Below are 14,340 nucleotides of genomic sequence, written 5' to 3' on the forward strand. Positions count from 1 at the left end.
CCTTGTCAAAAAATTAGTTATAGACTGTCTTCTTGTGATCAAAAATATATGCGATTTTTACCCACATAAGTGACATTGCATTGCCATTCTAGGAATTAAATTGTCAAACCTCACACATTGGGGAAAGACCAGAACAGGTGGGACTTGTGGCACGAATGTTAAAGTGATATCAGGCATCTTATAGGGAGGCTTTGAATTTGTGATTGTGCTTCACCTTTAGCCTTCTCCCTGTGTCTTCCTTTACCAAGACCTGTGAACCCCTTCCTATGCTTGTGTGTGACATGGAATAGTTAATAAAATGTTTATAGACTGTTAATCGATGCTGTATAAAAGATAACTAAACTAAAATGTGACCAAGATATACAGTATTTGTTAGGACAACCTGTTCAGTCTCATCCTGATATTTAGAGGGCTCTTCCTCTTCTCACTCAGTACTATTTTTAGGGTATTTATGAACATATGTTGGTGATTACTGTCTGTCTTGAGTTTGAAACTTATGTTTTTTTCTTCAACACTGTAAAGATATTTTTTCAGGTTATTTGGCAAATCTATATTCACAAGCAGTGATTATGTGCGGGTGGGTGTTTGTGCAAATGCAACTGTGCCCTGTTGTGATGAACCAGTGATTTGTGTAAAATTTAAATTCCCTCAGTAATATCATACGATTAAATTTAATTCTAAAAAGGTAGATGTATTCAGTGAAACCTTCATTGCGTTTAATGTATAATATGCCGCTTAAGCGTTGTCACAGGCGGCTGGGGTGGAGCCCAGCCGGGACGCCCGAGGGGACCGGAGGAGAGCTGGTGCCTCCTCCCGACCACGAGGGGGCGACCGCCTTGGTTTTGTTGGTGGCCTCGGTTAGGGGGCTTGGAAGCCCAACCCTGTGGGGGCCCGTGGCCAACGCCAGGCAGCGCCCCGGTGCCTGAAGAACCCTGGAGCCCAGCACTTCCACCACACCAGAAAGTGCTGGGGGGAAGACGACAGGAGACACCCGGAGGGCTTCCGGGTGCGCAGCCAGGACTTCCGCTACACAGGGGTGTGTCCAAGGAGGAGTGCCGGGAAACACCTGGAGCCCATCCGGGGTGGAATAAAAGGTGCCGCCTCCCTGCATTCGAGAGTGGAAGTCGGGTGGAAGAGGGCAGAGCTGGAGAGAGGACTGGAGGCGGCCAGAAGAAGGGCAAGAAAGACAGTGAGAGGCCCGGACTTTGGGGGAATTGGTGCTGGTGGCACTGGGACGTGCACTGAACTGTTTGTAAATATTGTATATAGTTGGGTGAATAAATGGGTGTGGTGGGTGATAAACCATTGTCCGTCTGTCTGTGTCCGGGTCCCGTTCCACAGCGTCTAAACTTGCAAAGGTTCTGTTACGTATGGATACAGACCAAACATTCTGTACAGTGAAATGCAGAAGTCTGTATACTTCACTATATAATTTCAGATTTAGACATAATATTTGTGTGTTGATCAAGTTACTGTACTCTAACTCTGAAGCCTCTGTTCAGATAAATTTTATAAATTCTAACTACTACACAACAGAGCATGGAACCAGACAGGGTCATCAACCATCACCAATGCTTTTTGCACTTGCTATTGAACTGTATCTTCAACAAAAGCAAGAAATAAAAGACATTATAATGTAAAGAACAATATAAAATGTGTCTCTTTATGTGGATGATGTGATTCTCAATATTATAGATCCAAATTCATCATTGTCAATTGTACTCAATCTACAGGGTGAATTTTGCAGGACCTCTGATTTCAAAATTAAATTGAAAAACAGCATGCTCTTTCCAGTCAACCCACTCACACACCATATTATATTAGAGTGCTTTCTGTTGATTATCTCAGAATGGTTTAGTTATTTGGGAGTCACACCGAAATGTACAAATCTTTACAAATTATGTTTCAGCAATAGGATGGACAGCATCAAAAAGGATGAAATAAGAGGTCAATCCTTCAGTTTTCCTCTAGATGGTAGAATTAATATTGTTAAAATGAATGTATTTCTGACACATATATTTCTCTTTTCGAGTATTATGATATACATTAATAAATCTTTCCTCAGAAAGCTTTGCTTAGTTGTCAATTCACTTATGTAGAGATCACTAAAGGCCACATATTTAAAAGACACTGAAAGAAGAGGGCTCTTTCGCATTACCTGACTAAAAACATTCCCATTTTGTGAATATTTCTACTTGTAAGAAGGAAGAAGAAGGTAAAGGAAATGCATCTGCCTGTTCAACCCTGGAAAGAAAGACTTGCTGGGATTCCTCTCTACATGCTTTGCTATGGGCTGCAGTCATTGATAATAGTCAATAATATATTACTAATCTAATGTTCCAGCACTTGCTTAGAATATAAAACCAACATATGAAACATTTTAAGGCAGCAATATTGTTCTCTTCAGTTCAACTACAGGATAAATTTAAATTTAAACTCTTACAAAGTATTTAACAGATGAAAGTCATTAGGTATTTGGACTTTCAGAGATATTAATATAGACAATATGTTCTCAATGTTTTGTCAATAATCTCTTAAATATGGAATTCCTTCAACACATGTCTCTGTAGGCAGGGAATGCAATACAGTTATTCATAATATACAGTATGTTCAACAGTATGTGCAAAACACACCTTACTTCATGTTTGACTTGTGCATCATACACATCTTTCCAGACAAAAATGAACAAAAATATCAGGGACTGTACCTCAGTTGTGAACGATGCATGAGTCTAGCACCAGTCTTGCAAGGTCCTATGGATTGGCACTGTCCAAAATTAGGACCTTTTGAGGGAAAATATTTGCTCAGCCATCACTAGTAGAAAACTTACGGCAAAACAGGAATAGATTATTGACATTAATAAAAGGAAATGTGTCTGAGTGTGTGTCTGTGGGTCCCCCTGCGGCTACGTTATATGCTATGACATAGCAGTGCTAATGTTTGTGAGGAGCGATCTGTTGGAATGAAAAATGCAATGCACTGTAATACTACAATAATTTGAGATGTTCCATCTGTTGAAATGAAAAATGTAGCACTGGTGCCTCTCAGTAAGAAGACCTGGGTTCACTTCCCGGGTCCACCCTGTGTGGAGTTTGCATGTTCTCCCTGTATCTGCGTGGGCTTCCTCTGGGTACTCTGGTTTCCTCCAACAGTCTAAAGACAAGCAAGTTAGATGCATTGGCAATCCTAAATTGTCTCTAGTGTGTGCTTGGTGTGTGTGTGCGTGCCCTGCGGTGGGCTGGTGCCCAGCCCAGGGTTTGTTTCCTGCCTTGCACCCTATGTTGGCTAGGACTGGCTCCAGCAGACCCCTGTGAGTCTGTAGTTAGGATATAGTGGGTTGGATGATGGATGGATGGATTTTATTGCAGCTATCTTTACAAAATTCATTCTAATAGATTGTGCACTGCAAACTTTAATGCTGAATATGCTGAGGTCTGCGTTTATTTCTTAGATTTTATCCATCTTAGACTTGTAGCACAGTTAGTATAGCAACACACTCACTATATTACTTTGTTAGTGGATTGACTGATTTTGCTTAATTGGAAGACTTTGAATGCACCCTACAGACCTCAGTGGGAAAGTTGTGTCTTGTAGTAGTGGTAGTAAGAGTAGTATTGTCAGATGTAAAGTGAAATTCGTACTTGCCATAATTGTTCAGAATGAGGCAAGAATCTATTATGTTCTTCTAAAATAAATGTACCTCCAGTACTTTAATCTGTGTGAGGAACTATATGAAAATAAGCTCACTGGGTAAGGAAGAGGTTTTTTTATATTGTGATGCTTTTACTTTTAAACTTAATTTAAAAAGAGACAAGTAAAGACCTCTTTTTGATTATACAGGGTGACACACAAAAACAGGTACTTTTAAAAAACCCAATAAAAATAGAAGAAATCCAACAAAAAAATTTTATTGACAGTAATTGAACCACTACAACTTGCCTTTTAAGAGACAGTAATCCAAATTATCAATGTCTGAAAATTACGTCCTGTAGATGGCGTCCTCTTGTACGTATGCATTCTTCCAATCTGCTGTTGAGGTTCCCCATTGATTGCTGCAACATCTCAGCTGGGATACCACGAATTTTGTCTTGAATTCTTTGTTTCAATTCATTCAGTGTCCTTGGCCGAGTCGTGTAGACCTGACTCTTAAGGTATCCCCACAAGAAAAAATCACGAATGGACAAATGCGGTGATCTTGAGTGCCAGGGAATATCACAGAATCTTGAGATGACACGGTTACCGAACAATTCTCGCACAGCTGCCATTGATTGCCTTGCAATTGATTACTAAATTACTAAATGGCGAGATTGTTTACAGCTCAAGGTCCCTGTTCCGCAGTGCTGCCAACTGTACATGGCTGTTACTACACATTTCAAAAGTTCCCGTTTTCCTGTGTCACCCTGTAGTGACATATGGCTATTTTATTGTGGATTTTATGAGTGACTAACATTTTCCTTTAATATGTTAGGCTCATGAGTAAGTATATAGTTTCCATTATTAGTGTAATGGATAAATATTAATGTTCACTGTTTTACAATCTAGACAGACCCAGATGTGTAGTTTTAGTATCTGGGACTTAGGACTGAACATCTACTTTTTGTAAATTAGAAATTCAGATTTATTTTCTTTTGTGTATAAAGGTAAGGACCAAATGTTAGTTTTCATAAAATTTGGGTTTGATGAATGCATGTATGTATGTATGTATAACCCATATTATCCAATGGGTTGAAAGTTCATTTCCTCATTTTCTATACATTGAGGCACAAAATTAAACAAGATTGTTTTTTTGTAAATTCAGGTTTTGAGCAGCTGTGAAATTAAGCCAAAATATCCACTAGCAATGCCTTGTTCAGTAAATTAAAGTAAATGGAATTTGCAGCATGTAAGGTCATTTGCACATATAGGAAACTCGCCGTCACTGTGTTAAAGTTTGGCCATTTTCACCACAGGTCTGAGCACATTGTTGATTCTGTTAGTGGAACAAGCCATTTCATAATTAAGTTCTAACAATAAGTGGGAATTTCTTTTCTGAAAAGAGCCTATATTCATGTTTATGTTAGCTATGACTATTTACTTTCAATTTTAAGGTTACATATTAATATCTATTCTCACTGTTGCTGTCCCAGGATTTCCAGAGGACTTTTTCCTGACCCAGGAAGTAGTTATGAGACTCACCCAAGACTTAGCCTTGACTTTGTCTTAAAAGCACTTTCCACTCTAAATTCCAGTCAGCTTGAACTCAGGAGGAGAGTTGAAGTAGGAGCTCAGCTGGCAGGAGATAAAAAGGGTAGTGGTTGGAGAGACAGGTGAAGGAAATGAAAGAGGGCGGCTTAGTGAAATATGGAGGTGGAAAGTAGACCAGAGCATTGACCGTGAGTACTAGAAAGTCCAGAGAGGCATTTAAATCTGTTGTTTTCACATTACTTCATTCGTGGTTTCACTTCCTTCAATGATTTATTCTTTTTTATATTCAACTTACCAAACTTTCAACTCAGTTAACGGAGGGGTTAGCATGGCACATGCTAGTGACTTTATTCATGCAATAGGAAGGCTAATAATAGAAGATTATGTTATGCAGTACAATGTGTAACGTACAAGTCAAAGAAGGTTATGCTTAAGCATCATAATTCATTAGTGAGGCCTTACCTGGAGTAACGTGTACAGTTTTGAACTCCATCTTACAAAAAAAAGACATAGTAGCGTCAGAGAAAGTCCAGAGAAAAGCAACAAGGCTGATTTCTTTTCAGTTTAAGCAAATAGAGATTAAATGTTGAGGAGATTGAAGTTTTTACATTTATAAAATGGATTAGTATTAGTTTAAAAAGAAAATGAGGATTTAGTTGGAAGTTTGTTAAGGGTAAAATTTTCCAAAAACATTGCATTCACTAAGGGAACTACAGACACCACATGGAATAAATTACCAAGCAGTGCAGTAGACAGTTGGAATTTAGGGATCTTCAAAACTAGACATGATGTTATTCTGGAGAAATTAAGTGGATAAAATTGGCAGGCTTTTTTGGACTGAACGGCCTGTTCTTGTCAAAATTTTTGTAATGTTCTAATTACAAAGATGGACCCTATTTATTTATACTTAAAATATAAAGATGTATTAAAAAAAATACTTTCTTTCATATGTATATGTGAATCACTCAATAGAGGGTAAGTAAGGAAATAACAAACTGGGGCAAATCATGCATTCATTTTCTCTTCTTTCCTCCTTTTAAACAATCACCCTCAGTCTGTCACTGTCTTACCCATTTCTGGTCCACTTCTTTCCTTTTAGTGAGAGGTCATCTTGCTCCACTCTTAGCCCTAATGTCATTTGAGGCTAGTGACTTGTGAATCTACATATAGAAATTATTAGGTCAACCCTACAATAGGCAAGGAACTTCAGTCTTTAACAGGCTGGTTGCCGGCAGCTGTCTCCATACATTTGAATTTCAACTGATTAATTGTATTCTCCGAGTTTATTACCTTTGTGGTTCTCTGAGTTAATTAATACTGGAGCAATGGCCAAAATCAGCATCAAGTGTTTCTCAAGTGATCAGAATTTTCACAGAAAGGCTCAACAGTAACACTGGAGGGGTCTTGAGGACCTTTTTGATTCACAGTCTAAATGCAGTAACAATGTAGATGCCCACATTTAGGGCACAGTTAAGTAGACCCCTTTAGTTTGTTTCAGACAGTAATACTTCACTGTGTTGAATGCCCTCTGCTACCCCCCCGTCCTTAGCCACATCTAATAGCTGATAACAAGTGTAGTGTGAAGCAGTCATAGTTAATTATTATTACATCACCTTAACAAATACTTCATTGTGGTATGCAGACATATGTGAATTTTTTCTATAATATTTACAGCAACTTTAGATTTGATTTGCGTTTATTCAGAAGTTCAGAAGTATTTCAGCTTGTACTGAGAATATTAGATGTTACTGTATGTGTTGTGAGACAAGGCCCTTTAGAAAGGTTAACATCCAGATACAGCAGACAGTCAAGCACAAAATATTTTATATAAGTAAGAATTTGCCAGGTTACTTAGAGATAAAGAAGAAAGGGCATCTGGGATAAGACTATCAACTGTTGGACTGTTATTTGTTAATAATTTTTGAGGAAGATGTAGAGGGAGTAGCTGACATGTCCTGCTGAATGCTTATTTGCTGACTATCTGTCACCATAGTTTGATTGATTTATACAGTAAGTGTTATTCTATTGGAATTCATTTTGCCATCCAGCTTTTAAACTTTTTCTCTGCACCAAGCCAACTGAACAACCTGACGCTCATTTCACTGTGATGATGTACTGATGACTGTGTCTTAATGCAGTTTGTTTCGAAAAGGTTCAATCAGCATTAAAAGTGAAGACAAGTCCTATTTTTCTGCAATCTCTGTGGGTTGTTTCTATTTTGAAGTGCATGTGTGTTTGTAGACCTACCTGCTTTTCAGACACATGTGCCCCTTCTGCAAAACAGAAACCAGCTTTTCACAGGCATTTTTGGATTTCTTCTGTTTTCTTGTTGTTTGCCGGGCTATTGCTTTGAAAAATATCCATCCTTCCATTTTCACATGACCTTAAGAAGTTGATTCCATATTTGGACAATGTTTCAAAAAAATTCCAAATAATGTCTGCCTATGAATGAAATTAGCCAAGACCTCTGCCAGTAGCATGGGGCAAAAGGCAGGTCTAATCTTGGATGTGACGCCAGTTTATCATAGGACATCATCATCATCATCATCTAATGTACAAATCTAGACTCACTCACAAGGGGCAAATTTAGAGAAGTCAATCAACTCAACACACGTGCCTCTGAGAAAGTCGCAAGAGACTGCAGTACTGTACTTTGAAGAAATCCAAATGGATACGGGAAGAGCATGGGAACTCTACACAGACACTGAATCGGTCAAAGTTCACATTTATTTTAAGAGACAAGCCTTAGGTCACAAAGTCCAGTCGTTATCTGTTTTTGGAAGTGACATACTTTTATATGAAAGTTACTTTCCTAGAGCTACTTAAGGGTTAGGACTTGCAAGGCAAGTGAAGTCTTTGCTGGCAATTAGCATTTCTATTGTGAGCTTATTCATAGTGTGTCATCTTGCTTTTTGTTAGGTACCTTGTGAAGGGGAGGGTTGTGGTAGAAGATGAAGAACCAAAGCATACTGCAATGTGAGACCCTTAAAGATGTCAGGTATCAGTGCAAGTTAAATAAAAGGAGAGTGGCACTGAGGTGTCAATATTTAACAGATTTTGAGTACCATTACTCACCACTCTTTATTTCAAACAGCAAAAACATAAATTGCTTCAGGAGCATCACTTTTGTGTCCATTGAGCATCTGAAAGATTTCAAGGTGTTGTTCCAAACAAGATTTAAAAGACCCCAAGCAAACAAACTCAGACTTCTTGAAAAGTTGGAGACTCCAACTATGTGCCTTTCTGATCATAAAGTAGAGAAAAGCCAAGCAAAATGACCCCTTTAATTGGCTAACTAAAAGGATTACAATATGCAAGCTTTCGAGGCAAACTCAGGTCCCTTCTTCAGGCAAGATGTAATCATAAAGTTAAAATTCTACAAGCCTGCACAGGGGGTCAGATTTCCTTTTAGGGTGTCTGCTTTATCAGTTTTAGTCAAAAGTACGCTTCTTCAGATATGAGACGCTACCATAAGATTTCATTCAGACTTCACTGTGTACCACAGCTTGGATGCAAAGTTTTAAGTGCAGAAACAGGAACAATCTCTAAGGTGTTCTGGGTAGTATTGTGGGGAAGAGTGAGTGAAAGGACTGGAATTTGAAATGGGCGCCATTTGGAATCAAATCTTTCATCTATTGAACTACACTTTTTTTATCTGAAGGGCATAAAGAGAGAAATAAGAAGTAAGTTAGAAAACGGCACTGAAAAGAACCTCAGTTAGTGTGATCAGAAAAAGGGCAGCAAGTGTACTGTGACAAGTATGGAGGCAGGCCTGAAAGTACTGTGTCAAGACTGCAAATCCAGCTATTGGTTCAACTTTGTATGAAAGTTGAATTGATTTTTTTTGCTGTTTACAAGTATGGTAGTTCAATGGTGGGCACCGCTCATAGCTCAAATCTCATGTGTTTTAATTCCAGTTCAGCTACAATATTTGTGTGCTCTCCCTGTTTGTTTGTTTGTTTGTGGGGGTTTTCCATTGTGTGCTGTCATGTTCCTCCCCATTATAAAAGATCTAAATTGGCTCTGTATGAGTAAGTGTAGGGGTGTGTGTGAAAGTGTGCTCAGCAATGGCTTCCTGGATAAGTGGATTATAGAAGCTTGATGGTCAATATTATTATTATATTCTAATTCAAGGAGTTGTCTACTTGTTTATTGTATTAGGGAGTATTGTTTTACTCCAAAGAAAATGTAGATCCTGAACAGGTAAAAAGTTATTTAAATACAGTAGTTCAATGTACAGTCATGGTGACCTTTCTGTCTGTTTTGAAAGGGTTCAATAAGTAAGAATTGACCACTCAAATTCATGAAGGACTCCCAGTTCATTACAACGCTGAGTAGGAAAGGGTGGAGTTAGGAAATGGACAAATAAATCAATCAATTTATTCAAAAAATAGTACAGTATTTTCCCCAATTTAGATGTAACCATTGAACTAGAAGTTGAAATGGAATCCTCTGGGATATATGATCTGTTATTGCCTACAGTAAGAGTCTGGGACATTGTGGCTAGAATGCATAAGACCAGCAGGCATCAGTGTATTGTTTCAGCTACAAACACCACTGTTGGCTCATAACAGATAAGATATAATGAATTAGTCATTTAGTAACGGCACTTTTATTGCTATGTCACCATTTTGGTTTATTCTTAATAGTTATTGCCATGTAAGATACACATATTTAATATATATATATATTTGTGAATAAGCTAATAATCTATAGCATAATGCTGCTGAATAAAACAAAAATGTAATTTATGTATCATTTAGGAAGGGCACTTTATTTGCTACTGTATTGTCACCATTTTGGTTTATTCTTAATTATTTTTGCAATATAAGGTGCACACATATATAATATATCTAATAATCTATATATCTCAATAATCTATTCTATAGAATATTCTTTAGTTTTCTGAAACCCATCTGTTCATCCATTTTTTCATCACTCTTAAAACAGTTCAGGATTTTAGGGGAGCAAAGATTCTCCGGGCAGACTCAGGCATATAGCATAAACTAACATGACCTACTGACACACATTCACACTCGGGCCAGGCGAGGGTCTCTAATCGAATTCATCTACATGTCTTTGGGATTTGGGAGGGAAGAGTGGTACAAGAAGAAAAATCCCATAGTGACAGAGGGAGAACATACAAATACTTTCACTGACTAGGGTAGGGATTTAAACTCTGCTTCATTGGTTTAGCCACTGCACCACTGTGCCACCTTTCAGAATAAAATAATGGACAAATAAATACAGTAGATAATGACAAGCCCGAGCACCAAAATTACACTAGCCAGCAAAAAGTGAGTTTAAGAAATGATCATAAAAATAATAATAATGTATTTTCTTGCATTCATGTTCACAGTATATTGTTTTGTTTATTTCGTGAAACCCTTTGTTCCAGAGGTTGGAGGAAACTGCAACATTACCCAAAATGCACACCATCGCATGGCACACTCACACTCATTCATACCGTTTCACAGTGGCCAGTTATCCTAAGCTGTATATATTGATGATGTGGGAGGAAAATCAGAGTACCCAGAAATATCTCCGCATGACACAGAGAAAATGTGCCAACTTCACAGACCCTGGCCTCTGGTCAGTAATCGGTAATAGCTTACAAAAACTGCAAGACGTTTTCAGTTTAATTTTAATGTAATGACTAATACAGACATGCAAGTGAGACTTTTCACTATATTCTGTACATTTGACAATACTACTGCAACCTCAACTACTGCTACAATTACTTGGACCACCATCATGCCACTACATTGGAGCCCAAGATAAAAAATCGTTTGGTCCACTCATGCTGATCAGTGCTCTCCCCAAAGAAATTGGTATCACAGGGAAGCAGCTCCCAGCAGCCCAGGACCTGAATAGATTTTATAGTATTTACTTACTGTATTGCATGCCCTTCCCTTCTGTCTAAATGAAGTGAACTGGCTTAATGAAGCAATGGGGATCAGTGGCCAGTTGGTGACAGTTGTTGATATCTGCTCATGTTGGCAGCATGGGGGCACAGAGGTTTTTGAACTCAGGTGGCATCATACCTCTTGCTTATTGTACCTTGTCAGAATAAGATGCAGAAGAAAGGACTGGGCTTAGAAATACATAAACATCTGTTACTGGGCTTAGAATCTCTGTGCCCTCCTTACCAATTACCTTAACATATTTTTTTATGAATTGGCCAAACCCAGCTCCTGTTTTCATCTTTTCAGTGATAATGACACACAGTGCTAGCAAATTGTAGAATGTGAATGCGATCATATAATATGCAATTACATGCCTTTTTGACCCCATTCTGTCACAAAGCCGATGGTCTGGTAATGAGTTATTTCTGTTCTGGATTTTGGACTGGAGACTGCATCGTTCATTCATCTTCATTCATTATCTTGAAGAGACATGTACAAGATTTCTTAACAGCACAGTGAAGGAATCTTGACAGCCAGGACATTCCTGACATACACTCTCTGGCACAAGTGAGTTTAATAAAAGGCACATTTTACCATTTAATCATGAATATATCACAGCCCTTAATCAGGTCTGCCTGCGGCACAGGAGCTGAGAGCAGGTGAGTGACAGCCATGGGAAAGTGAGGAAATGGAAAGTTCTGCTCACCGTTTGGAGTTTGCCCCCATACAAACAGACTAGACAAAGCTGGACCACTCTCACCAGTATTAAATAATGTTTGACATAAAGCAGTACACCACACATCTAAGCAGAGTCAATGCAAAACAGAACACAACATTAGTAATCAAGACTTTCTTTCTTGCCTGCAAAAGACCCCAGCCTTCATTGGACCAACTCAGTGCTCATCCTAAGCTGAATGTGTACTTTGTGCATGTCTAGTTTTCCCAGCATCTAATTATGTCAACCACTAATTAGCTGAGCCTTTTTGGTATCCCCTATGCTCTCCCTTAATACCAACCTAGTGCCCACCAGCTCCTTCAGGCTCACCCAGCTACTGACTATGTCAGATGAAGGGCTCCACTCCATTCAGTTCAGTATAAATCCGGACAAAAAATGAAAAGCTTTTAAAAATAAGTCTCACATTTATTCAGCAAAACATTTCTACTTACAATCATCGATTTAAAATTAATGCTTTTGTAAAACAAAAAAAAATGCTCTCATGGGGCAACGTCTTTTATTCTGGCAACTGTACTCACATTGGCCAGTCTCAACCATGTAGCGGATTGTTCTGATTCAGGTCAGCCTGAGTTGTGACAAGCCCAAGTTCACAGAATGCACCTGGCCACAGATCTCAGTGCATGGATAAGGACTGTTGGTAGCCAGTACCTTGTAAATAACCGAGCTGCCAGGAAAATGACACAGCTGTTGAAGAGTCCGCATAGTTATCCACATTGTTCTGGTGGCAAGATGTGCGCACTGCATACTGATAGGCAGCGTTACCCCCTCCGCCGTAATATGGGGAGCTTTGGGTGTCTTCTTTTGATGTGCCGTAATGTCCCTGGTGAAAGTAAAATTGAGTCTCTGGAATGTATTTGGAATAGACTGGCACAGGAGAGCAGGTGGGGGTGAAGTGGGCAGCTGTCTCGGCATACACTGGCTCAGTGGCAGTTTGTAGGCTGTGGGCAGGATGCCTGTGGCTCTCAGGCACTACCTGAAAAGACTGTGGACTTCCCGTTTTGGCGTTTTCCACTTGTGGCTCTTCAAACTGACCGTGGCATTCATTGTGGTTGCAGACGAGCCTCTGGACAGGATTGGTACGCAGAAAAAGTGAGAGCGAAGATATCCGGTTGATGGCCCGTCTGAGGGTGGCGATTTTTGACAGTCTTTTGCCATTGAGATCATGCTTCAGAGCCATTCGCAGAGCATTAAAAGCTTGGTTGTAATCCAAGATCCTCTTCCTTTCCCTCACATTGGCTGCCACCCTCCTGGCTTTGGACCGGACAGGCCTGGCTCTTTTCTTGAAGCGGATCTCATCCACGTCTCCAGAGCTGGCCGAGCTCTCGCTGCCCTGTGAGGAGCCCGCTCTTCTCTTGCTTTCTTCTGACATTGAGCTGGTTTCAGCTTCCTCCTCGGAGAACTCTGATTCAGTGAAGCTGGCTGCACTGCTCATCATCTGATCTGACTTGGACATGATGTCAGGATTGCTCAAGCTCCTCAGGACTAGAGCTGAGATGGCAGAGACTGACTGCAGACTGAATTCTTGTATGCAGCTACTGTTCCTTTTAAAAGCTTGAGAAGCTTCTGAGGCCAGCCTTTCCAAACCTGCATGCTCCCTCCCTTCCTGTTACCTGTGAAGGCAGCACAGTTTATTTATCGCTGCCTCCCAGGCAAATACGGGTTAACAGGTTAACTCTTTAGGCACACCCTGTACTGGAAAGAATGTGAGTGTTATGAGCAAAAAGCTTTTAGTCAAAACACAGAGTGGATGTGAGAGGGGGCTAATAAGAGCTGAAGAATGTCCTTAAAAATTAAGTTACCAAAAATTAAGCATGAAAAATGTCCAGTCATAAAATGCAGAGAGATGCGGTTATAAAACCCAGTCTGGTATTCGAAATGAGTTGAAATGGCCGTAAATGTGTAATGCAAGCAAAATATGAGCAATCATTTCTTTCAGATTCATAGAAAAGAAATAAGAATTTAACATTTGTTCTGCAACTCTTCATCCATCCAACCATCAATCCATGCATCGGCTCATTAACAGATCCCATCCATCCATTTCCAGAACCCATTCATCCATCTATTTTTTTAATTCAATTCAGGGCTTTGGAAATGCTGGCAACTGTCCTGGAAGTACAGGAATCAAGAATGGAACACGCATACTTGTGCCATCCATGTCCTGATTAGATCTTAAGAAATGTTTATTGGTTCGATATTTTAGGGTTATTTCTAACTGCTGTAACTTGTGCACATTCTTGGTCATAGATCCTTGGTAGCTGTATACAGATGTAGCATATTTAATCGCCAGCTTCACAACTTCTGTTCAGGAAACACAAGACCTGACCAGTCATGAGTCCTGCAATTTTGAATCTCACACATAGGTTACAAAGGATCGAATAATAATCTTTAGTCTGCTAAGGATCACTTCAAGAGAAAAATATTAGCCCTGAGACGGGAAACAAGCAGCCCAGCTGCACCAGCTGTAAAAAAGAAACATTTTCAATTCAGTCTTTGTAAATTCAGACTTGGTAACAT

At 39.4% G+C, this 14,340-nt stretch overlaps 1 protein-coding gene across 1 annotated transcript; it reads right to left on the bottom strand.

Moving 5' to 3' along the window:
* Positions 1 to 12,207: 12,207 nt before the first annotated feature.
* LOC120531671 (class A basic helix-loop-helix protein 9-like) lies at positions 12,208 to 13,386 on the bottom strand. Its single transcript, XM_039757286.1, has one exon. It carries the CDS (start codon positions 13,277 to 13,279, stop codon positions 12,440 to 12,442), a length of 840 nt encoding a protein of 279 aa, XP_039613220.1. The 5' UTR covers positions 13,280 to 13,386; the 3' UTR covers positions 12,208 to 12,439.
* Between the last annotated feature and the right edge of the window lie 954 nt (positions 13,387 to 14,340).

This window comes from Polypterus senegalus, chromosome 6 (assembly GCF_016835505.1).
Source record: "Polypterus senegalus isolate Bchr_013 chromosome 6, ASM1683550v1, whole genome shotgun sequence".
NCBI classification, from domain to species: Eukaryota; Metazoa; Chordata; class Cladistia; order Polypteriformes; family Polypteridae; genus Polypterus; species Polypterus senegalus.

Coding starts and splice junctions, on each gene's coding strand:
- LOC120531671 (XM_039757286.1), bottom strand. CDS start 13,279: ATGTCCAAGTCAGATCAGATGATGAGCAGTGCAGCCAGCTTCACTGAA.